Source organism: Eretmochelys imbricata, chromosome 22 (assembly GCF_965152235.1).
Source record: "Eretmochelys imbricata isolate rEreImb1 chromosome 22, rEreImb1.hap1, whole genome shotgun sequence".
Classification (NCBI taxonomy): domain Eukaryota; kingdom Metazoa; phylum Chordata; order Testudines; family Cheloniidae; genus Eretmochelys; species Eretmochelys imbricata.
Window position 1 is genome coordinate 8,102,363 of NC_135593.1, and position 25,178 is coordinate 8,127,540.

General features: G+C 45.2%; 1 protein-coding gene across 4 annotated transcripts in view; it reads left to right on the plus strand.

The window, feature by feature from the left end:
• The first annotated feature begins 378 nt into the window (after positions 1-378).
• NFRKB (nuclear factor related to kappaB binding protein) overlaps positions 379-25,178 on the plus strand; it is a 34,105-nt gene continuing 9,305 nt past the window's right edge. The window contains exons 1-23 of one of the 4 annotated variants that reach the window (XM_077839764.1): positions 379-525; positions 2,882-2,982; positions 4,211-4,380; positions 5,094-5,295; positions 5,750-5,877; positions 9,216-9,390; positions 10,375-10,476; positions 11,304-11,377; positions 12,284-12,368; positions 13,083-13,263; positions 13,566-13,674; positions 14,974-15,100; positions 15,942-16,007; positions 17,088-17,167; positions 17,267-17,310; positions 18,279-18,339; positions 19,477-19,651; positions 20,988-21,094; positions 21,593-21,716; positions 22,998-23,077; positions 23,908-24,128; positions 24,268-24,541; positions 24,839-25,060. In XM_077839764.1, coding sequence (XP_077695890.1) covers positions 4,246-4,380; positions 5,094-5,295; positions 5,750-5,877; positions 9,216-9,390; positions 10,375-10,476; positions 11,304-11,377; positions 12,284-12,368; positions 13,083-13,263; positions 13,566-13,674; positions 14,974-15,100; positions 15,942-16,007; positions 17,088-17,167; positions 17,267-17,310; positions 18,279-18,339; positions 19,477-19,651; positions 20,988-21,094; positions 21,593-21,716; positions 22,998-23,077; positions 23,908-24,128; positions 24,268-24,541; positions 24,839-25,060 — 2,772 coding nt within the window. In that variant the 5' untranslated portion in view covers positions 379-525; positions 2,882-2,982; positions 4,211-4,245. The remainder of the gene's footprint in view (positions 526-2,881; positions 2,983-4,210; positions 4,381-5,093; positions 5,296-5,749; positions 5,878-9,215; positions 9,391-10,374; positions 10,477-11,303; positions 11,378-12,283; positions 12,369-13,082; positions 13,264-13,565; positions 13,675-14,973; positions 15,101-15,941; positions 16,008-17,087; positions 17,168-17,266; positions 17,311-18,278; positions 18,340-19,476; positions 19,652-20,987; positions 21,095-21,592; positions 21,717-22,997; positions 23,078-23,907; positions 24,129-24,267; positions 24,542-24,838; positions 25,061-25,178) is intronic. The other 3 variants (XM_077839763.1, XM_077839766.1, XM_077839765.1) reach the window with 3 other exon arrangements.

Here is a 25,178-nt window from a genome sequence, read left to right on the forward strand (position 1 = left end):
CCCTCCCCCCACGTCTATCCGCCCCGCTCCACACCAGTGCCCCTCCCCCCACGTCTGTCCGCCCCCCTCCACACCAGTGCCCCTCCCCCTCACGTCTGTCCGCCCCCCCCACACTAGTGCCCCTCCCCCTCACCTTGGCACCCGCAGCCGCACCCCCCGGGGCACCCAACAAACCTTGCTCCCTATTTTTCCCGGTACCGCCCCCCGCGCTGCGCTAACCCCACCCACCCAGAGCCACGCCCACTACGTGACATCACGCCTGCGTGATGTCAGGCTGCCGCGCAGGCTGTTGACGCTGAGGCCGCCGGGAAGGGCAGGTGCGCATGCGTAAGAAGGGTCCGCCAGGCTGAGCTGGGGGCTCCGCCTTCCGGGCACCGTGCTCGTGCTCTGGGGAGCGGGTGCGCGCGCACGCGCCTCTCCTCCCTCCCCCCCCGTTACTCCGCGAACTCCGTGGCTGCTGCGCCCCTCCCGACATTTGGGAGCTGGGTGAGCCGCGTGCGGCCTGGAGCCGGCTGCGCGGGACAGGTGAGGGGGGGCTCCTGGGGGTGGGGAACGGGGGGACAGGAGCCTGGGGGGGGAGCTGGGTGGTCCATGGGGCTCCTGGGGGGGCTCCTTGGGGGGGGGGAGCTGGGTGGTCCATGGGGCTCCTTGGGGCGGACTTCCTGGGGGGTCCATGGGGCTCCTTGGGGGGGCTCCTTGTGGGGGGGAGCTGGGGGGTCCATGGGGCTCCTTGGGGGGGCTCCTTGTGGGGGGAGCTGGGGGGTCCATGGGGCTCCTTGGGGGGGCTCCTTGTGGGGGGAGCTGGGGGGTCCATGGGGCTCCTTGGGGGGGCTCCTTGTGGGGGGGAGCTGGGGGGTCCATGGGGCTCCTGGGGGGGGGTGGTTGGGTTCCCAGGGATGAGCTACTGGCATGGTGTGAGGGTTCCTGGGGGGCGGGGTGATCCGTGGAGAGAGTGGGGTTTTTGTTGGGGGTGCTTGGCAACGTCGTCCAAGACACTGTTTGTGACCCGGGTAACCGTATTCCTTTCTAGCGGCTTCTGATCCCTTGAGTGGACATGTGTCCTCAGCCAGGCTATTTTTTCCTCCATCCTGTGCACTTACTGTTTGTTTGTTTGTAGTGTTGCTGCTGACTTTGGTTATCCACTTTTGTTGTTAGCAGAAAAAGCATTGAATTATTTTGGGGGATGAGCACTCCCTGAAGAAATACCTAGCCATTGCAAACAGATCTATCTATGTCCATCCTTCTTTCCCAGGGCTCTTTGGAAGGGATGGTTAGAGGGTGATGATCAGTGCCATTTGAGAAGTTTGTTTTGTTATGTGATATGTTAGCACTGGGGTGGGCAAACTTTTTGGCCCAAAGGCCACACCTGGGAATAGAAATTGTATAGCAGGCCATAAAGGCTCAAAAACTGGCTTTGGGATGCAGGAGGGGGTGAGGGCTCTGGGGTGGGGCCAAAAAGGAGGAGTTTAGGGTGCGGGAGGGGCATCCAGGCTGGGGAGGGGGAGTGAGATGTGGGGTGGGGCTTGGGATGAGGGGTTTGGGGTGTAGGAGGGTGCTCCAGGCTGGGATCAAGGGGTTTGGAGGGCGGGAGGGGGATCAGGGAAGGGGGTTGGGGCTTGGGGAAAGGCTCAGGGATGCAGGCTCCGGGCGGCGCTTATCTCAAGTGGCTCCTGGAAGCAGCGGCATGTCCCTTCTCTGGCTTCTATTCGGAGGCGCAGCCAGGTGGCTCTGCATGCTGCCCTGTTCGCAGGCACTACCCCTGCAGCTCCCATTGGAGCGCCGGAGGGGACCATTGGAGCGTGTAGGAGCCGGAGCGGGGCCATGCTGCAGCTTCCGAAGCTGCGTGGAGCGGCCCCCAACCCTGCTCTCCTGCTGAAGCACCAGAGCCAGGCCATGCCACGGCTCCCGTGTGGAGTGGCTCCACACCCTTTGCCCTGGCTGGAGCACCGGAGCAAGGCAAGCCCCAGACCCCACTCCCCAGCGGGAGCTCGAGGGCTGGCTTAAAATGGCTAGCAGGCCGTAGATTGCCCACCCCTGTTAGTGGGTGTATGTTGTTATAGTCTCTGTGGTTTGCGTTTGAGCATTTGTTTTGTTTTCATTTTATCTATGGTTGATGTTATATTTTGTAAGTGCTTTGAGCCTGGTATAGGCCGCAAGATCTAAATAAATTTGGAAAGCCCTTTAAAAATAAATGAGGGTGAACTGGAAGAATTAAGTAACTGTGTCTTATTTCAGAGTAACAGCCGTGTTAGTCTGTATTTGCAAAAAGAAAAGGAGGACTTGTGGCACCTGAGAGACTAACCAATTTATTTGAGCATGAGCTTTTGTGAGCTACAGCTCACTTCATCGGCTCACGAAAGCTCATGCACAAATAAATTGGTTAGTCTCTAAGGTGCCACAAGTACTCCTTTTCTTTCTGTGTCTTATAGTAGCTAGTGTAGAGTATCATGATTGTAATATTTTTAATAGGGAATGGTAGGTCAGGCATTGAATTTGCTGTGTAAACAGTCTTTTGGGCAGTGAGAGCAAGGACTGCTGAGATTTATTCCTGACTGCCACTGGCTCTTAAGCAAGTCACTTAATCTCTGTGCCTCAGTTTCTCCCTGTATAGTGGAACTAGTATGACTTCTCATACCTCACAAAGCTTATAGAGTATATTTTGTAAACCCCATTGAAATGCTAGTTGACAATGTTGGATTATAATTGTCTTTATTGGCAGTGTAGTTGTCTGTTTCTCCAATTTATGATGAATTCACATGGTTTAACCAGATTATTTATGAAGCGAGAAGTCCTAGAACTTGGGTTTTAATTTTAAAAAAGTAAACGTATTCCCATTTTTCTACTCTTATTGATTAAAGTTCAATCTCTTGTTTATTCACAGATCAGGTACATTTGAGATGACTTCAGTTCACATACTTTAATCCCGCTTCTCTAATGTTCTTAATCCTTGGCTAGAGTGTCCACGCTTTCTGCAGGCAAGAGGTAATTCCTCCTCTGAACCAATTTAGTTCTGAAAAGGAACTCATCCCCTGTGATATATTGAATCAAACTGCACTATGGCTTGGAATAGAAATGAGATTTCAAAATTAATTACGTTCAGTGTTCCAGTGGCTGAACATGAATCGGGATTCACATGTAGGGCAAACTAATGAATGGCTTAACATTTGCTGTTTGGACAAGCCTGATGCTGCTGAGTAGTTGGCCCTTTGTAGATGGTGTATTGAAGTAACAACCACAGAAGCAAAGGCTTGAATTCTTTCATGTCTACATCATCTTATTGTGGCATATTTTGCATGGTGGCAGAGAGCTCAAGAGTGGAGGCATGAGAGTAATGTATAACTCACTTGTAAGAAAGCTTCAGGCTGCTATGGAAAATAAAGGGAAAATATTTACGGGTCTCGCATCTGGTCAGAGCCTTGAAGTATCTTTGCAGACCTGTAGCCCGAGGTCTGGTTTGCTCAGCAGGCAACACCCTCTAATTCTAGTAGCTCTTACTTCATCATTCTTTTTACACTTGTCATCTATCCCCATATCTTGGATTTTTCTATTTCTTGTAGTTTGCATTACTCTACTTATAGGTTTCACCCTCTTCAGAGTCTTGGGTTGTGAGGCTTCTGAGCATGAACCATAAACCATGTTGTAAGAGTGAATTGAATGTAAAAGTGATTTAAGTTTAGGCCTCCAAATTAGTTTGTATATAAAAACACTTTTTTTATGTGGATTTAAACATTCCTCAACAGTGTTTCATCCCAAATATTGCAGCAATGATGTAGTGCATAAGACTCAAAGTGAAGCTGACCAGGCCAGTCTTTATTATTAAAGTTTAGTGACAGGCAAAATATAGATTGCATATATAGTGAAAAGTAAATTATTAGTGTTATAAGTGGAACAGGTAAGAAAAATGTAAAACTATGGCTATTAATCAGCTAATGTCCATTTCTGTTTCCCTAGTGGTGTTTATATATACTCTGTGTATGTTTGTGTGCTGGCATGTCACCTGAAAGAGTGATTGTCCCCAGTACGTCTATTGGATCTGCATTGTCTATTTCACTATTTAGTAAATTCACATGGCAGTTTCACAATTCTGTGGAACTTGAATGGATTGTGTTAAAATAATTTCTTCATCAAACCTTCTAAAAAACTGACCCTTTCAGTTGTATCTGAGAATTTTGGACTTTGTTGTTGGCAAGTTTATGCCAGTAGATGATAGTTTCTTTTGTTCAGGGACTGAGAGTACAGTGCAGAATGGATTCTCTGGACCACATGCTGACAGACCCATTGGAGCTGGGACCATGCGGGGAGGGAAATGGCACACGGATCATGGAGGACTGCATGCTGGGAACAACAAGAGTTAGCCTGCCAGAGGACCTCTTAGAGGATGTAAGTAATAATAAGAGCACTTTCCATTTCCAGAGTGTTTGTCAAACGTAACTACTTACTCACCTTGCAAGGAGGTTGTGGATATTATTCTCACTGTTTCACAGAGGAAAGTCAGAGCAGTTGTGAGGTGGGGGAAAAGAGAGGTAACATCCCCAGGTGTCCCAGGCCCTGCTGAAAAAAGGTGGGTTTTGAAATCAGCTTGACTCAGTCTGGTTAGTTTAACACAAATGGAACTTCCCCTTCCCCGACACCTGTATAGAGACATTTTAACAGCTAGTGGTTGACAGCTTGTTGTCTTGTAGCCTGGGTTCCCTCCTAGATTATAACATAGCTAGCTAAACATGATTTTAAAGGTGCTGAGTGGTGTTTCAAGTCATGTTAGCCAAATCTATTTTAAAAGCCCCCTTTTTTCCTAGTCTGTTCTTTTATCTAGTAAACGTAGTGAGTCTCACTGTCTTCTCAGATCTAATATTAAAACGTCTTTCTGTTACTTTTATACCTCCTGATCTCTCTCTCTCTCCATCTGTTATGGGTCCTCGTGACTGGAATCCTTTAATACGTTCGCCTTTCAGTGTTTTACACTACCGCTTTCCACAGTCTGCACCACACAGTGTCTTGTGACTTATATTTAACTCTGGAAACCCTTGAGGGATAAAGATTTGTTAAAGATGCTGAAAGGTATTTTGCTTCATTCTTGTCTTTGTCTCCTTCAGCCTGAGATCTTTTTTGAAGTTGTCAGCCTGTCTACGTGGCAGGAGGTGCTGACAGACTCACAGCGAGACCACCTAAAAAAGTTCTTGCCCCATTTCCCGGAAAACAACACTGAGCACCAGAACAAGCTCATCCCAGCCCTGTTCAGCGGAGAGAACTTCCGCTTTGGAAACCCACTGCACATTGCCCAGAAACTCTTCCGAGGTCAGTGTCAGCTCATTCTGCTTTTAATTTTTTTTTATTGAATGTATATCTGATGAAAGGTGCCAGGTTGATCGAGAAGGAGACTGGAGCTCTGTTTATTCATGGGCTTGGTACAACACAGACCTGTTTGCTGAGACTGTCAACAAGGCATCAACTAGTGCCTTTTTTGTGATGTGTACACTTGTCTGCTGAGACCTCCAGACTTATTTCTCAGAGGCCACTGTAATGTGACAAGAACTCTTGGTCATCTGACCTAGAACAGCAAAGCTCCAGATCTTGTCACACCTCTGAGAAATGTAATCTCTTTGATATTATACTTGATTTTTCAACAGGTCGTGGCTGCTGTAGCATCTGGATTATTTATGTAGAGAAAATAAACTGAAAACTTTTAAAAAAGGTTTCCTTTCAGCTTGTAGCTAAGGGAAGTCAAAACAGTTTTTATTCTTTTCTACAGATGGGCACTTTAATCCTGAAGTTGTGAAATACCGACAGCTCTGTTTCAAGTCCCAGTACAAACGCTACCTGAACTCCCAGCAGCAGTACTTCTGCCGACTGCTGAAGCAGATCCTTGCTTCCCGCAACGTAAGTTCTTGCCAGGGGCAGTGAGTTACTTGATGCGTTACATGAAAAACATGGTTTCAGTTTTTGTCTGTTGAAGGATTTGGTGGTGTTCATGTAGCCACTATTCCCTGCTGGAATGTTTTATTAAATACTGCCGTTGTTTTGATTTGAGGCTTGGTTGGTCGCTAAATGTAAAGTTGCTGAAAGGATTCTGGATGCTCACGCAGATATTTGACCAGTATCTATCTTGCCCTGAACCTGCACAGGCGCCTTACTCTTCTATGCAGCACCCCCCCACACTTTTTTTTTCCTTCCCCCATGAGAACCTCATTGTTCTATAAATAATGTATAGATTCCACGGTCAGAAGGGACCATTGTGATCATCTAGTCTGATCTCCTGTAAAACACAGGCCATAGAACTATCCCCAAAATAATACCCAGGGCAGAGCTTTTGGAAAACATCCAGTCTTGATTTTAAAATTGCCAGTGATGCAGCATGACCCTTGGTAGATTCTTCAAGGGGTTTGTCAGGGTTCCTTCCCCACTCTGAACTCTAGGGTACAGATGTGGGGACCCTCATGAAAGATCCCCTAGGCTTATTCTTATCAGCTTAGGTTAAAAACTTCCCCAAGGTACAAATTTTGCCTTGTCCTTGAACCGTATGCTGCCACCACCAAGTGTTTTAAACGAAACAGGGAAAGATACCACTTGGAGACGTCTTGTCCCAAAATATCCCCCCAAGCCCTACACACCCCCTTTCCTCGGGAGGCTTGAGAATAATATCCTAACCAATTGGTTACAAAATCATCAAAGACCCAAACCCCTGGATCTTGGAACACTGGAAAAATCAGTCACGTTCTTAAAAGAAGGATTTTATTTAAAAAAAAAAAAGGGGGGGGGGAGGTAAAAATAATCTCTGTAAAATCAGGATGGAAAACACTTTATAGGGTATTCAGTTTCAAAACACAGAGGATCCCCATCTGGGTAAAACGTTAAATTTACAGAAAACAGGAATAAACCTCCCTCTTAACACAGGGAAAATTCACATAAAACAAAATATAAACTAATCCGCCTTGCCTGTCTTACCTATACTGGTTGTAATATGGGAGACTTGGAATAGGATGGGTTGGAGAAGATGGATTTCTGTCTGGCCTCTCTGTCCCAAGAGAGAACAACCAAGTAAACAAAGAGCACAAACAAAAGCCTTTCCCCAAGATTTGAAAGTATCTTGTCCCCTTATTGGTCCTTTGGGTCAGGTGCCAGCCTGGTTAGCTGAGCTTCTTAACCCTTTACAGGTAACAGGATGTTGCCTCTGGCCAGGAGGGATTTTATAGCACTGTATACAGAAAGGTGGTTACCCTTCCCTTTGTATTTATGACAAGTTAGTTACCCACTGGTATACATTTTCAGCTTGTTTCCCCCAGTCTGAACTGGTTTAGGTTCAACCTCCAGCCTTCTCTGTTAGACTGAAGAGCCCATTGTTAAATATTTGTTCCCCATGCAGATACGTATAGAGTGTAATCAAGTCACCCTTTAACCTTCCCTTTGTTAAACTGAATAGACTGAGCTTTGAGTCTGTCACTAGAGAGATGTTTTCTCATCCTTTAATTGTTCTCTTGACTCTTCTCTGAACCTTCTCCAATTTATCAACCTCCTTCTTGGATTATGGGCCCCAGAACTGGACCTAGTATTCCAGCAGCAGTTGCACCAAGGCCAAATATAGAGACCAATTATATTTAGCTCTCAGCCTTTCTCCCTCACCCCCTTCCATCCCAGCAAAATAAATATTGTCATTTTAGGGGCTGGTGAAGTGCGGGTCAAGTGACTTCCCCCAGCATCATGTTGTTCAGTGTCAACGTTGGGAATAGAACCAGAGAGTTCGGACTCCCTGGGCTAGTCCATTCCCAATGCTGACTTCTTGTCACCTGTGATAGCAAACCACTAGTACTGACTCCAACTATTTTTCTCTAACCATTAGTCTGCATTCCATTTTCGTTAAGGCATTGGCATCTTGGCTTCTAAATGTATCTGACCGGGAGTGCAGTGAAGTATTGTTTTAGGTTATTTTTAATATAACAATGTTTTCATCAAGTTGTTAATAGTCATGAAAAAATACTACTGTATTAAACATTAGATACAGTTTCTCTTCAGATTGTATAAATCTTTTGCCTTGTATTAAAGCTGGTTGCATGTGTTGTTTAGAAGGCTAATTGGACAGTTTTTCTCCTGCTGAGATTGAGTTCAGTGTCCCGTTTCTTTTGTAAGTGGTCATAAAAACCTAAGCTTATCCGCTTGGATGTTACTGATGCCATACCCTTTAGCAGGGGAAACCCAGAACCCGAACTTGAGTCTCTTGGTAGATAAGGAAAGAGGAACTATCTTCCATAAACCATTTATTTGTACCAACGTCGCCACTTCTGCTGTCAGTCAGTAGTCTCACCTTTCTTAGGCAGTCCTTAATTAAGGACATGACTCCTGGATCTTTAATCTGAGGATCTCAAAGCATTTTACAGACACCAATTAAACTTCACTGTCTCTTGAAGAAGCAGTCCTTGGAAGCTGCAGTTTGAGTGAAACTAGACAGTGCAGTGGAGGTACTGAGGTCAGGAGTAGGGAGAGTTTCTGGCTGCTGGTAGGTAGAACAGGTCTGGACTTGTGGAAGGGCCTCCTCTACTGGGAAGATCGCTCAGTCTGTGCTCCTGAAGCATCTTGCCTGTCCCTCAGGCCAGAAATCGGAGAGAAGAGATGTCACAACAGCAATGTAGGCTGGAGGCATATAATTACTGGGCTCCATGCTATGATGGTGGCTTTTGGCTAAGGTTAGATAGTCAGAGGGACTGAACTGTTCTACCTGTTGAGCGGGACAGGAGCTCTTACACTGGGGATGGGAATGGGAGCTGGGGTTTGCATGTGGATCAAATATCTCCTCTTTGTTATCCTAAGGGTTAAACAACTGTTTTCTTTTGAAGTGCTAAACTTCATGGGGTGCAAACTTCTTCAGGTGCTCTTCCGAACAATGAAAAGCCCGTACTTGACAAAATGGATCATATAGAATGAGAATAAGGGATAATGAGAATGGAAAGCGATGCAGGAATACCGTCAGTTATTAGACTTCCCCTTTATTAAGTACTGGCATACTTTTTGGGATTCCCTACATACTAAATACTAGAATGCTGTTAGTTAGCTTATAAAGAACTGGGTAGGTAATACCAGCAACCATGTAATGCTGGTATATGTTATAATTTTTTTAACTAATTAAATTGACCTGTAGGTGGGTATAAGTTACTCATTCCCCTCAAAGCTGGACTCTGCATCCTAGAGTCTTCCCTCTGTTGTAGATGTCTGTCTCTTTACTACAGCACCTGCTGGAACTGGCTAGGAAAGGTGGCCCTGATCTGACCCTTAAGAAAAAATATCCATCCCCTCCATGTGGCCCAGAAGAACGGGATAGACGGACACATCAGCGCTACCTGAAGGTTCTGAGGGAGGTGAAGGAGGAATGTGGAGACACCACTTTATCCTCTGATGAAGAAGGTAATGTAGCCAGTGTGTTCCAGGAATAGCATGAGAGATGGGGGTGTGGGCTGGTCTGAAAAGCTCTCTGCAGATACTGGCACAGTTGAAAGCCTTCTTTGGCCTTGATGCCAGCACTGGACATTGGAAAAGTCACTATTTCCTAGGAATTTTACTTTTTATTGGAGAATAATAAATCCTTCCTCAATACGTTTCTGACATAAACTTGCCTTACACGGGGCAATGGATGGCTCAGGGAACTGATGGATAACAGATAATACAGACTTCCAGCTCTGGGTTCCTGGTTCCAGGGGTGCCCAAGGTGGTAGTAATCAATGGTGTACCACCTTCTGATAGACTTTATGCTTAGGTGGGGGTTGAGAGTCAGGTTCCTAGCGGATAGGCGTGCACATCACGGAAACAATCACCTTTATTTACTATAAAAGTTCATATGTTTTCTTTCCCTGACAGTCTTTTGTGTTTGTGCAGGTTGGGAAACGGGTGGACCATGGTTCTCCTGCTTGTACTGGGGTGCATACTCAGACTGTTTGTTTTCTGGGGGAATCAATAACACCTTATTTTTTTTTCAGAGCTCTATACAAAATTTTAGTAGTAATGCCTCGCAATATTGCTGTTAAAGAGATAAGAAAGGGAAATTGAAATATTCATGCAAAGATGAAGTGACTTGGCTAAAACCATGCACCGCATCCGTATCGGTGTTGGGATTAGCCCTGAGACTCAACTACCAGACTATTAAAACACTGTTCCTCTAATTCAGGTCTGCTTTTAATGGCTGTTTAAATAACTAGTCCAGTTGGTGGAAGGGAAGCTACCAGGGAAGTGAGAGGATGTGGAGAGTGTCTTTTTGATAGGAAGGTAGCTATTGGATTCGTGTTTCATTGGCTTGGCTCCTTTGAACCCTGGGGATAGAGTTAATTGGCTATTTGGGCAGCATTCCCTGTCGGGGGGGGAAAAAATTAACTTTACAGCTTTTTGTTTTCTCAGATCTAAGTTCCTGGCTTCCAAATTCTCCAGCACATTGCCCGAGTCCAGCTCTTCCTCTGAGAGTGATTCCCACATTGTCAACTCTGGATATGAAAACAGCAGGTGAGAATTGAGCGAAGGCACAAATGAAGTAGTCAGAAGGTGCTTGGAACTACTTAGGCCATGTCTACTCTACCATGTATGTTGGCAAAACTTATGTTGCTCAAGGGTGTGAAACATGCTCCCCTGCACACCTTCCCCCAAGTGACACACACTCTCTCCCATTGTCATAGAGCAGCGACACGAGATCTTACAGCGGTGCAGCTGCATCAGTACAGCTGTGCTGTTGTAAACTCTCTAGTATAGACATAGCTTTATTCAGAAATGGTGATTCCTTCCAGTCCCTTGTGAAAAGTCAAGTACTGAAAGTTAATGACATCATGGACATGATCTTTTGAAATGCTTCACTTTATTCTTGATCCGTGAGGTCTCTAGATATACTCCTTCCGGTTTCTTTCAAGGCTGAATTTCTGTTGAGGCAAGCTAGTATTTTAACACACAGCCTTTCTTCCTCTCTGTTGCTCTGATGTGTATGTTCATTGTTCACTCTCTAATGGATAAAGCAGCGCCCCATAATGCAAGTTGAACGGTATTGTATATCAAGGGAGCTAATCCTAGGGCTGTCTAGTCAAATCTGCACACTACTCTTACACACTACTCCCAAGAAAACCACCAAGAAAAGCTGGATAAGAAAGTGTTGTGGTGGCTTTTCATGACCTGCTCTGGTTGGGTCACAGACTGAATTTCAAGCTGTCAAGTTGCATTTAGCTATTAAAACTTGAAGATTGTTGAAGGCGGGGATGGATAAGGAAAAGGTATGTTAAATTACTGTAATAACAGACTGACAGGGAATTCTGGTAATAGCTTTTCTTGGATTTATTTCATTACAGATAAACTTGATTTTGGGGAGAATGACCTGAAGATGATGCTGAAGAAGCATCATGAGAAACGGAAACGTCAGCCTGTAAGACACCTAGGAGACACGGGGCTGGGAATTACCTCTGTTTCTTTTTTAGCTTGTCTGTCAGCTGTAAGGTATAGTGCAGTTATGGCTGGTAAAATTATTGTAACTTCTTATGGGCCCTTCTCATACGGGCCCTTCTCATACAGCCCCTCTACTTTCCATCTGTCATATCTGCCTCCCCACACCCCACAATGAGAAGTTTTTTATCTCTTTCAGCCCTTCAAAGTCAATACAGCTATGGGAGACCCAAGTTGGCTTCTATTCTTCCTCATGCATCCTCAGCAAAATTGTCAGCTAGGTTGTGGCTTTGGAATCTTTGAGGATGGAAGAGGTAGAATTCATCTTGGTTTCCAAATCCCAGAATGTTGGGGAGTTACGGCTTTGCAGGCATGGTCCCTGAAAGTGCCAGCATTGAGATGCCAGGAGTTAAATGTTTAAGTTTTAAACTGCAGTTTGATTTGGGAGCCCAGGGAGAGAATACATCTGGACTCATGAGGGCTTTGTCACTTGTCCAAAGCATAACCAGTTTAACCTTTATCACGCTCTGCAGTTAAGTCTACATAGATATATACCTTTTGTCTTTTATTTTGACATCTACAGAGGTCTCCTAGAACTCACCAGTGATGTGTTATGGGGAGATTAAATGTTTGTGGACTGTATGCCATGCTTTGTATGAACTATATCATAATTATATGTCGGGGTGAATGTGGAGGTTCCAGGGGGATGCTCTGAGGTACGGAATGCCACAAGGGTTAAGTAGTTTCCTAGGTTCACCTTCAGTAAGTTGAGTTTCTGTAGGCAATCCACAGATACATTCTAGGTCTTTACCATGGCCTCTTCGTTATTTTAACACGCTGCCCTTTTTCTCCTGTTCCTCTTTTCCCTATCCCTCTTTGTCCTGTGTAGGACCACCCTGACCTAGTGACAGGGGACCTGACTCTTGATGACATCATGACCCGTGTGAATGCTGGCCGGAAGGGCTCCTTGGCAGGTCAGTGTTGTCATGGGAATGTGCCCCTTTGGCTTTCTGTTGCTGCAGCTCTCCAGAGGGAAGTAGAGTGTCCATCAACTTACAGTGCAGTTTGTCTGTTAGCAATGAACAGCTCAAAATATTAACAAAAATAAACATAGCTATAGATTTGGGTCTGGAAAAAATTTCCTTCATGAAAATAACCCTAATTTAATGATTACTTGGTAGGCTAGTGGATATAAATAATGTAGATGCAGGAGATTATGTGCACAAGAAAAGCTGAGGATAAATGCAATCTGTGGCATGTTAGATATCTAGGTAAATATGCCAGTCCTCCCAATCTCTGATGTCACCTATTTTTTTAAACACCCCTTTCCCCAGCTAAAGAGTTTCTCTAGTCAAGACCAGTACATTGAGGAAGAGGAGGGGATTTCCCACGGAATCTCCTTACAAGTAATGCAGAAGATTGAATAAGTGCCCTGTGGCACCAACTGCTTATTTTGCAGCAGTTATGGGCGAGATGCTGTTGTATGGGGATATGTGTAATGTTATACAAACATCTATAAAGATATAAAAAGTCACTCACTCCAAAAAGTTAATCCATATTCCAGTGGAATAATTTGGTGGTAGCATACATTTCCAAATACATAATTGAGTATCTAGTTCATTTCTGATCCCTACTGTTATAAACTGAAGTGTTTCACTGAGATTTGTTCTGTCTCCTATTATCCAAAGCCTTGTTTGACCTTGCCATCCTGAAGAAGAAGGTGAAAGAAAAGGAAGAAAAGAAGAAAAAAAAGTTGAAGGTGATTAAATCTGAGGTGGAAGATTTGGCCGACTCGTTTAGCAATGCTGATGGAATCCCACCAATACCACAGGACCCATCCCCCATTGCTCTGTCAGCTGTTAAAGAAGAGTAAGTGGTTTCCAAAAAGTGAATAGAGGGGTGGGTGTGATAGAGAGAGAGTGAGAGACAGGCTATAGCTATACTACAAGCGAAGGACATGATTCCCAGCTCACAAACACACACTCGCATTATCTCACTGAGAGCTAGCGTGGGTATCAATAGTAGTATAGCCACAATGGCAAGAGCAGCAGAAGCAGTGGCATGGCTAAGCCGTGTTGAGTATGCTGGTAAAATGTTTTTAAACCCAAATTATTTAATATTTTGTCGTTTTTGTTTTTTTGGTTTTGTTTTTTTTTTTTCTTCATTCAAAGACCTCTTGAAGAGATCAAGCCATGTCTTGGAGTAAATGAAATCTCTTCCAGCTTCTTCTCTCTTCTTCTGGAGATCCTCCTTCTAGAAGGACCTGCTACTCTGTCTGTGGTAAGGATCTACTAATTTATAGGTCTTGTAGAAGTCTTTCTATACTCAGCAAAATTGTGGAATTTTGTGCTAGTTAAACATGTCAGTGATTCCCCTGAATCAAGTGAACAAGCCTTTAGATACCCTTCTTGGTTTTAAACGTGTGTTTCATAAACTCTGGGAAAGGGAACTTTTGCACCATTCATAATAAATTTGAAGCCATCTGACTGTAGAACTTTTCTCTCCCTTTCTTCCTGTTCATATATTAACGATAGATGAGGGGGGAGCCACTTGTTTTTCACATGTGCAGCCTTCGTTCACACTGGTGCAAGAGCTTTCTCCTCTGCAGCTTCTGTTGTCTGACATATCCTTTTCCTATGTGTGTCTCCTCACAATTTAGCTGGTGTCAAGGTTCCTTCCCCACTCTGAACTCTAGGGTACAGATGTGGGGACCTGCATGAAAACCTCCTAAGCTTACTTTTACCAGCTTAGGTTAAAATTTCCCCAAGGTACAAACTATTTTACCCTTGGACTTCCACTGCCACCACCAAACTTTATCAGGGTTCCTGAAAAAACGTAGTTTGGTCACGTCTTTCCCCCCAAAATCCTCCCAACCCTTGCACCCCACTTCCTGGGGAAGGTTTGGTAAAAATCCTCACCAATTTGCATAGGTGAGCACAGACTCTAAACCCCTGGATCTTAGAACAATGAAAAAGCATTCAGTTTTCTTACAAGAAGACTTTTAATAGCAGTAAAAAGGAATCACCTCTGTAAAATCAGGATGGTAGATACCTTACAGGGTAATTAGATTCAAAACCTAGAGAATCCCTCTAAGCAAAACCTTAAGTTACAAAAAAGACACACAGACAGAAATATTCATTCTATTCAGCACAGCTATTTTCTCAGCCTTTAAAGAAATTATAATCTAATACATACCTAGCTAGATTACTTACCAAGTTCTAAGACTCCATTCCTGTTCTGTCCCCGGCAAAAGCATCACACAGACAGACACAGACCCTTTGTTTTTCTCCCTCCTCCCAGCTTTTGAAAGTATCTTGTCTCCTCATTGGTCATTTTGGTCAGGTGCTAGCAAGGTTACCTTTAGCTTCTTAACCCTTTACAGGTGAGAGGATTTTTCCTCTGGCCAGGAGGGATTTTAAAGGTGTTTACCTTTCCCTTTATATTTATGACAGCTGGTCACATCTTTTTCTTTTTTGGCTGCCCTTTCTTTCTCTCTGCTGTATATTCTATTATCTTACATATTAAACCTTTAGCACTTGTATGAAAGACACTATAAATGCATCTTGTTTTCTTTTTCAGCTTGAGGATAAAGTTCTGGATTGGCAGTCTTCCCCTGCGAGCACTCTGAATAGCTGGTTCTCCTTTGCCCCTAACTGGTCAGAACTGGTTTTGCCTGCTCTGCAATATCTGACAGGTGACAGCAGAGGTAAAAATCTCATACTCAAATGCCAGTACAAACAACATTACTGTTTTTAATCTGTGCTGGTCTGTATTTTAACCCCAGTCAGCAATTAATTCACAAAAGCACTGAGTCATTGCCAGTGTTGCTTGCACATCTGATAGGGGTTCTGCAGCATGGTTGAGTGGTGTTGCAGTTGTTTTGTATCCTGTTACCACAGTGCCTGGGATCCAGCTTGGTTCCTGATCTCTTTATAAACTTTGTATGTTGAGCTGAGTGCTGGTGAAAGGTGCCTGAAAGAGCCCAGGGAACTGAAGTTTTCTGATTATCCACAGAACAGGTACGACCTGGGTAGTGGCGGTGCAGGCTTCTTCCATTAAGACTCCAACGCTCGGGGCACAAAGAGAGTTCAGTCTCCATCGCCCATTTGGTCCCTGGCTCCTTAGCTGAGGCTTCCAAAAGGGGAGCAGGTAGTATCATTTGTGAGGATAGTCTTTGCAATGTGGATTCTTCACTGGGAATTGGGCTGATGTTTCCCGAATTCATTTCATGTTGGCCAAAAAGCAGCCGTCATATGGTCACTTCTGGTCTCTTTCATTCTGAACAGGATTCAAACTGGCAACCTATAAGTGAAAGGCTCAGTATTCTGTTCTGATCTATTGAGGTTTCCACTGCCACCCTGACCTGCTAAAATACCCTTCATCAACTCCATATTTAGAGATGTAGTGACTTAATCTGTTAGAGTGCTTTATTTTTCATCATGAGACTAACTGCAGCTTGAAAGACAGTAGTAAAAGTTTGCATGTGCGCCTTTGTAAGACATCCGTGGAACATGGGGCATGAAACGCCTTTGTCTTTTCCATTGCAGATGTTCCTTCCAGCTTTTCTCCCTTTGTTGAATTCAAGGAAAAAACTCAGCAGTGGAAATTGCTTGGTAGGTAACTTGTTTCATACCATGTTTTCTAAATAGTTAAGATCAGATGTTTTCTCCAGGTGTTTCCTTCCCAATTTGCTGCAGCTTGGAGAAATGAGAAGAGCAGCTATTTCAGTAGTCGGCTACTCTCTCTACTGTTAGCTGTGGCAAGGTATCTGTACCCTGCAAGACTTACAAGAGGGAAGTCTTGTTTGTGCCATCAGTGAAGTCTCAATGATACACACGGGACAGCTATGTAGAGTAAGTGGCCAGAGGGGATGGAGCATCTTGCTTTGTGTTGCTGACCTTCACTTCCATCCTTCAAGCGTGACTAAAACATTTTTCATGTTTGCACTTCTATAGTGCCTTCCTCCCAAAGATCTCAACGTATTTTGTAGAAGTTAATTATGCTCCGCAGACCTCTGTGAGGCAGGTCTGTGTTGTTACACACAGTTTGGGGAGCTGAGGCATAGCTTGATAGATGCTTACCCAGGGTGTTAGTAAGTAAATGGCAGAGCCAGGAAAAGGGTCCAGATCTCTCTACTTCTAGTTCTGTGCTCTAGCCACCAGGCAAAACTTCCTGTCCTTAACCACAGTGATTCTTGCTCATATTCACAGGCTTAAACCGATTGTGAGCTTTGGACTCAGGAAGGTACTCCTGCACTCACTTCAGAATTTTGGCGTGGGAATTTTCTGCTCAGGGATTGGGGTACTGGGGTCCACTTTTCTGGAGTTCACTTGGAGCACTGAGTGAGGATCTTCTGTCAGTATCAGATGCACTTATCCCACACAATCTTTCTTGCCATTGCTGAAGTTTGGGGAGTTGGATCTTGACTGTTGTCTTCCTTCCCTATACTGCTGTACCCACCTATGGGACACCTAGGGCTTCCTGAACAGTCTGTGTGTATTTAACTCTGGCATTATCATGGTATGTATGGAGAGTGACTTATCTGTAAGTGGAAGTTGCTCTGGAGCTGAATGAATGCAAAGTGGGGGGAGGTGGTGGGAACTGATCAGGATGTACAGGTAGGAGGGTGCTGGCTCCATAAAGAATAAAGAACTTCTGTGAACCATTTTTTCTTCTTGGACTTCTTGTACCAGGCTCTTCCCAAGACCACGAGAAGGAACTGGTAGCACTCTTCCAGCTCTGGTTGGAGACCAAAGACCAGACTTTTTTCAAGGTGAGGCAGTCTCTCCTTTCGTAGTACGGTTACCTGCGGGGTAGTAGCACAGGTACGAGCAGATACCACAGGCTGACATTTCTCTTTGTTTCTTGACAGGAAAATGAAGACAGCTCAGACGCCACCACACCGATTCCCCGGGTGTAAGTATTGGGCAATGAGAGAGCCTGAAAGTCCAGGCCTGTGATGCCTTCTAAAGCTGTGGGGTTCAGTCACCAGGCCTCTGGGCCTGAACCCCTGCTTCTGGAACAGCCGTCACCACATACTATCCTTTCTTTTGGTAAAGCTTCTGTAAGGGCCACTTACTCAAGATCTTTGCTGATGACTCTCTACTAATGACATAAACAAACCTTTGTCAGTAAGCCTTGCAGAGCCAGTACAGCACCAGGAGCATGAGCTGGATTCTGTGCTCCTTTGTGCATTTCTGACCGTAGAATCTTCACTATGGACCACAGCTCGGTTTCCAGATCTCAGGTGTAGTTTGTTGTCCTGGCAAAATTCCTACTCTGGCAATTTAGTCTCTTCCTCCTTAAATTCCCCCTGCCATTTAAGTTAGATGGGGAATTCTTCTTTGCTTCCTGTTGTAGATTCTGTGTCGTCTGACTGTGCTTTGTTAGACAGACGCTACATTCCGTTCCAGCCGTAGCAGCGTTTTGATGGTCCCTGTATTACAGACCATGTGCATTTCCGTAGCATCTTTTCCCTCTTTGTCTCGGAGCTCTTTGTATTTTAAGAAATCTACCTCGCAGGGAGGTTGTGAGCCATGTACAAATACTGTCGTGTAAATGGGGGTGCAGAGAGGTGAAGTGACCTTTTCCTCAGTCCAGATAGGATTTCACTGGCAGAGCTGGGGATAGGACCCAAGTCTCCTGACTCCCAGAATCCTGCTCTAGCCTTTAAATGATGCTGCTTTTCCATGGATACAATCTGGAGAATGCTTTGAGATCCTTAAAGATGAAAGGCTCTGTATTAATGTAGATTCATTCAGAATCTATTCCTCCTGTCCAAGACACATTTGCAGGTAGGCTGTGTGTGGCTAGTCCTGCTTGATATCCTTTGGACCTGCAGTTTGACTGCAGTCACTGAGGGCTGACACTAATCTTTGTTTCAGAAGGACTGACTACGTGGTCCGTCCCAGCACGGGGGAGGAGAAACGCGTTTTCCAGGAGCAGGTGAGGGGAGAATCCATTTTTGTTTCAACATGCATGTGCTTAAAAGTCAGCTGGCAAGTAGGATAATTTAGAACAGGAATCAAATATCTTCTGCAAACCACTTACAGTGAAAACGAGAACCATTGTAATAAACCTGTGCTGCCTTCACGCCTGCTGGCTTAAAGCATGTTTCATTGAGAATAGAGCCCAGCACTTTCAGTTCTACATACACTAGTGCTTCCCACGTGGGATAAAGGAGAGAATCTATTCAAATCAGTAATATTAAGGCTTGCATCCATGTTGCAGCTTCCTGCCTCTTGAGCATTACCTAATCAATACTCTTGAACAAGTGTGATTCTGTCCACCTGCAGGCCATGGATCATGGTTGCCCACACCAGGAAGTATTCAGTGTAGAAGATGTTGTTGGTTTCAGTGTATCTTACAGGCTGGCAGTCTATGTAAGGGCCTGTGAACGAGGAGAATTTCTCTTCACCTCTTCCATGTGTACGCTTCATATTTGTTTTGCTTTCAGCAGTGTGACCTGCATGCAGCAGGTCTATGAAAAGGGGTGGACTGAGTCCTTTGCTTTCCACTTGTGGTGTGGTATACATTTACATGAGAATCCTCGCCACCTGGGTGTACTAGGGTTTCTGACTCCATTCACTAAACAGGAAATAAACTAGTGGAATTCACCTTTCATGTTTGGAATCTCTAAATGATTTGACACTTGTGATAGTTGCTTAATTTCTGCCACACTTCACATTCCTCTCCCGCCCCCCCCCGCCCCCTTGACTCTAACGGGTGGTTAGATTAGCCAATTCAAACACAATACATTTCATTTGTATTAAAAATAATCCTTTGTGTAAGAGATGTTATATTAAATTAGGACCCAAGGGCACCAGCTGGCAGATGCTTCAGGGAGAGGCTTCAAACCCACTATTGCACTTCATAGTGCATGGTATTGAATCACGGGAGCTATTCTTTTGTGACCTGACTGGTACTGCCTCACACCCTGAAGCATGATAGTCATTTCACTCAAGTTATAGTGCAGATGCTCTGCTCTCTAGATAGACGACTAATCGTCAAATGTGCTAAGACCTTTTTCTTCACCATATACCTCCTGCTGAGCTGTGTCCTCTCCCATCTCCCCACATCCAGGAGCGCTACCGTTACAGCCAGCCCCACAGGGCCTTCACCTTCCGCATGCATGGCTTTGAGTCAGTGGTTGGTCCCGTGAAGGGAGTGTTTGACAAGGAGACCTCGCTGAACAAAGCTCGGGAGCATTCTCTCCTGCGATCCGACAGGCCGGCATATGTCACCATCTTGTCTCTTGGTAAGGTGGCAGTGTCCTCTGCAATACAAGCTTTTTTTTAAATCTTTCCTACCAACTTGCCTCACTCGGGGCTTTACACAGCGAAAACTTAGCAGGAGGAGCGGGGAATTGGGTGACCTATGCAAGGGTAAAAAAAAATTTCAAATGAGGAGCTGATAAGGAGCTGGAGAGATTCAGGGAGGCTGTTCCAGATGTCAGGAACAGCAGAAGTGAAGATTTTTTTTTTTTTTTTTCATTTGAGAGAGACAGAGGAAATGGGGAGGAAAGCAGAGAAGGAGAGATGAGGTCCTTGAGGCTGGTTGGAGCAAACCATGGAGAGTTTGGAAATCAGGAGAGGTATTTTGGGCTGGATCCTGATATAAAGAGACCCCAGGGGAATTGTTGGGCAGTGTGGAGTGAGAAGGTGGGTGTTGGCATTCTGCACATGCTGGATTCAGGCATTACAGAAGGGGGGCTGCAGTAGCCGAAGTGAGAGAAGTTGACGGAAAGATGTAGAGTGGAGGTGAATCCAGCTTCGTTCTAGAGAGCTGGCTCTTGTCTTATGCTCCCATGGATAACATTTTTGACAGTGTTTCTGTTCTGCATTTTTATGCCTCATGAAGAAAGGGATATGGATCCGTTACAGATCAGCCCTTAGTTTTGGAAAGAGCCTGTTAGGAGCTATTAGCCATGGGGATTTAACTCATGCCTGAATGCACTATGGTACTGCCTCTTCACGACGCAGAGTGTTAAGCCTTCTGGCAGAAGGCCCGAAGGCTTAGTCCACAGTACAGGCAGAGATAGCCATGACTCAGAGCTGCCCCTTCCCTGTAACTACAGTTTGAAGAAAGAAAGTCTTTAGCAGTTGCAGGTTTCTATTGCTGAAACAACCTCTACTGATTTACAAGGGAAGTTTCAACCAGGCGCAAATGTTAGTGCAGAAGGTATTTTACTTTAAACCATTATAGAAGAGTACATGCAGATTAGGTACAGCCCTTGGGCTCTGACCTAGTTGCCAGATTGGTCCTCTGTATTGCAAAGTTTGGATGCTGAAGTTGAGTGGCAGAGCCAGAATTTGCACCCAAGTTAGTCCCTCCAGCCCACAGGCCCCCAGGGGTTGAAGATGCTGCATATTGCACTGGAGCTGCCCTTTGCCATCTATGCCAGTCTCAGTATGGTGGATTCTGGGAAGGTATTCGTGGGAGGCTCTCCTCAGTCAAAGGAAAGAGCCCATGATGGGGAGCCTGTGAATGAGATGGAGAAACAAAACAGGAAAATATAAATTGAGGGGCTTGAAGACAGCTGCTTAGATTTGCAGCTGGAGCCCTGACTAAGCCTTGTTTTCCTGTCATCTCAGTTCGCGATGCTGCGGCCCGCCTTCCGAATGGAGAGGGTACACGTGCTGAAATCTGTGAGCTGCTTAAAGATTCCCAGTTCCTGGCTCCCGATGTCACCAGTGCCCAAGTAAGTTGGATGACAAAAGTCCATATAGGGATAGTTGCCATTTCTAAGCCCCAGAAACCACCATCCCCTGCTAAAAAATCCATTGAGGAAGATAGGCACTATTTGGTGACTGACGTAAGGCCCGGTACCTTGTGGCTCATGGAGGTGGAAATGGGAGCTGTATACATTTTATTGGGCTACTACAGCGCCCGCGCACCCTCTGAGCTTTCGATGGCCAAAATACAGCTAGCATGTCAAATGTGGCCCACAGAGTTCATACTGCTCTCATCTTTGCTACAGAGCTGAAAGTCTTTTGATATGGGTAGACAAACAGCAGCATAGGCTGGAACCTGTATTCTCCAAAGGCTGCACCTCCTTGTTCAAATGAGGTTCGCTAATAGTCGCTTCCATTTTTATGCCAAATAGATTCAGCCTTTAAATTCCTGGCCATTTGCGAACATGACCATTGGTTGGGTAAAGTTTGGGCACGTTTAGTTTACTGAGAGTTCTGTTTTTCAGGTTAATACAGTTGTGAGCGGTGCCCTGGACCGGCTACACTATGAGAAAGATCCCTGTGTGAAATACGATATCGGACGCAAACTGTGGATATACCTGCACCGGGACAGGAGTGAAGAGGAGTTTGGTAGGTGCTTGCTGTAGGAGCCATATAGCATTTGGAGTGGACTTGTTTGTGATACTTTAAAATCTTAGTTTGTGATAGTTTAAAATCTCTAGGGTTAGTGTGAGGTTAAAAATGTCCTGGCTTATTAATACAGCAGTAGGGAAGCAGTGGCTCTGAAAATGATTTGTGGGTTGTGGTGGATAATCAGCTGAACATGAGCTTCCCAGTGTCATGCCCCGGCCAAAAGAGCTAATGGGATCCTGGGGTGCATAAACAGAGGAATCTCAAGTAGGAGCAGAGAGATTATTTTACCTCTGTATTGGTCACTGGTGTGACCACTTCTGGAATACTGTGGCCAGTTCTGGTATCTGCAATTCAAAAAGGATGTTGATGATTTGGAGAGGGTTCAAAGGAGAGCCATGAGAATGATTTAAGGGTTAGAAAATATGTCTGATAAGTCTGAAGAAGCTCAATCTATTTAACGTAACAAAGCAAAGGAATAAATATTTAATAATAGGCTCTTCTATCTAGCAAAGAAAGGTATAAGGCAAACCAACGACTGATAGTTGAAGCTCGACAAATTCAGACTGGAAATATGGCACAGATTTTTGACAGTGGAATAATTGGAACATTTTACCCAGGGTCTTGGTGGATTCTCATCCCTGACAATTTTTAAATCAAAGATCAGATGTTTTTCTTAAAGATCATCTCCAGGTATTATTTTGGGACCGTTCTATAGCCTGTGTTATACAAGAGGTCAGACTAGTTGATCACCGTGATCCCTTCTGGCCTTGGAATCTATGAAATACCTCTTCTATTATTAGAAATTAGAAAATGCTAAAAATCTTATTTTCATCTTTCCTGTTGTTGCTCATCTTGTGTAATGAAATGAGTATAGTCTGTTTCACTTCCCTTTCTAGTCACTTTCTGGTCTTTGACACCACTCCATTTGCTGTTGAGCACTGATCAACAGAATAATATATTAAGCTGAAAGACTTGAATGTTTGCCCAGAAAAGGGATGATCCATGTGCAAGAAAAGTGTACAGGTGTACATACAGCTGTGGTAGATGCATGTGCAATTGTCTGTGTGTTTCTGTGCACATTTTTTTCACATGGATTTCCATCATTTTGGCCAAACTTTCAGGTCTTTCGGTCCGATTTTATTTTTTGTTGATTGGCAACTGACAGCTTTTGATGTGGTGTCTCTCAAGACGAATCTAAAGTTGGTGAATAGCCATTCAAGTATGCTATTTCAGCTTTTCTTTATCCGGCGATTGTCCCACAATTGTTCCTGTCTGCAGAACGGATTCACCAAGCTCAAGCTGCTGCAGCAAAGGCCAAGAAAGCCCTCCAGCAGAAACCGAAACCTCCAGCCAAGACAGTAAGTTGCTTTGTGCAAGTGTGTGGCACAAAGAATACAAGGGATAGGATGGCTTTGTGACACCGAACTTCTCAGTTTGAGGCTATTGGTTCAAATTCAGTTCTTGTTCATGGGGCTTCAAATCATTACCATCTGTTTGGAGTTATATTCACACTCACACAGAATGAATTGGTGAGTCACAATCCAGTTCCCAGTGGACAATTGTCCATGCTACAAAATCCACACCACAGTTGGCACTAATAGTCATCGGTGGTGGTGGTGGGCTCAGCAGAGAGGCCAATGAAATGGAATTATGCATCCTTCCCTAGGTTGAGGCTCATTGGCAGGATGGGGGGGGCGTGTGTGTAATGCTTGTCCTGCCATTACCCATGCTGTTCTTAAGCTATGGTTAAATAGAGGACTTCATTCTCTAGGGCTGTCAACCAGCATTTTTTTATTAGCACTAAATTAATTTTTGAGCAAAATAATTTCTAGTTAGCAAACTAGCCAGTTGGCAGTGGGAGACATGAGATTTTTAGGTCTGTCTGACATAGTGGAAATAGAAGACCTAAGAAATCTGCATACATCCACCACTACTGAAATGTAGTCATCCCTGAAAGCATCAGCAGCCAAACAGCTGCAGTCACCCTGTGCCACATTGGAAAGGGAGGAGAATCATTTGCCTCTAACCTCAAGGTTCTGCTTTTATTGAAGGTGCTTTAAGAGCTCATTTACGTCCGCACAAAGAAGCGTACCTCCATTTTTAAGGGCTCACCCACAATATCCCTGCGCAATGAACTACTGCGCTTGTTTCCATAGGGACCCTCACTCCAGTTGTACTTCTGTTGCAGAAGTCGAGTAGCAAGGAGAGTTCAGTGAAAGTGTTCCCCAGCAGCACTTCAGAGCCAAGCCAGCTGAGCCTCAGTGACTCCAGTATGCCACCAACTCCTGTGACTCCAGTGACACCCACCACACCGGCATTGCCAGCGACACCCATTTCACCTCCTCCAGTCTCTGTGGTTAGCAAGACTGTTACAAGTGTTGGACCGGAGCCAGCTAAGCCAAGCCAAAGGTAATGCTTCCCCTGCGCTCCTTTGTGTTCCAGTGTTAGCAGAGAACAAATTCAATGCATGAACTGTGGGCACTGTTGGTCTCTCTTGTTGTCTTTCTTTATAGCTTCATTAACCCACTGACTTTCCATTTCTCCGTAGCGTTCTCTTGGTGTCCTCTCCTCCCATGCCCCAGCTTGGGACGCTGCTCTCCACAGGTCAGAGTGCACAGACGCAGGCTGGGTCACAGCCGCCTCCAACCAGGGTGGTAAGCCATACCACCTCCTCCTCAGGACTCCCGCAGGTCCGTGTGGTCACTGCGCAGTCCAGCCTCCCACCTGTGTCTCAGCAAACCCCAGTGGTAACACAGCAGCAGCAACCTGCATCAGTGCCTCAGATCCGTGCGACAGCCACACAAACAAAAGTACCACCTCAGGTGAGAATAGCCATGTAGAAATGGTGAACCAGCTCTCGACTACTTTTCACTCTGATAGATCCCATAGCACTCTGGAGATGATATATACGAATCACTCACCAGCTGCTAACAAGCCATCTCATCTGAGGTGGAACAGTTTTCAAGGAGGAACGTGATGAATGGAGGCATATGGGTCAGGGCAGGGAGAAGGGTCCCAGGTCTCTTGGACAGTGTGCCGGCGAGTGGCAGAAGGGCACAATGGGGAAGTGAATATCTTGCCCGTGACCATGCGTCTTTTGCTTTCACTTTTTACATTAGGCTGTTATGACCGTACCAGTGAAAGCCCAAACCAGCCCAGTGCAGGTGCAACGGCCAGGTGCCTCTGTGACAGGGCAGGCAGGTATCGCTGTGACAGCGCTCTCTGCAGCATCCAGCCCCACTGCAAAGCCAGCAACCAGCTCTCCAGGCAGCTCTGCACCAACCTCCTCCTCTTCCACTACTGTCATCCAGAACGTAGCTGGCCAGAATATCCTTAAGCAGGTGAGAGGCACAAATGGGGAGCTGGACTGTGACTCACTCTTCTATTTCTTTTAGCTTAACAGAGGGCTTAGGTATCCAGATATAAAAGGCTAGTGGAAAACTACAGCAAGTCCATTAC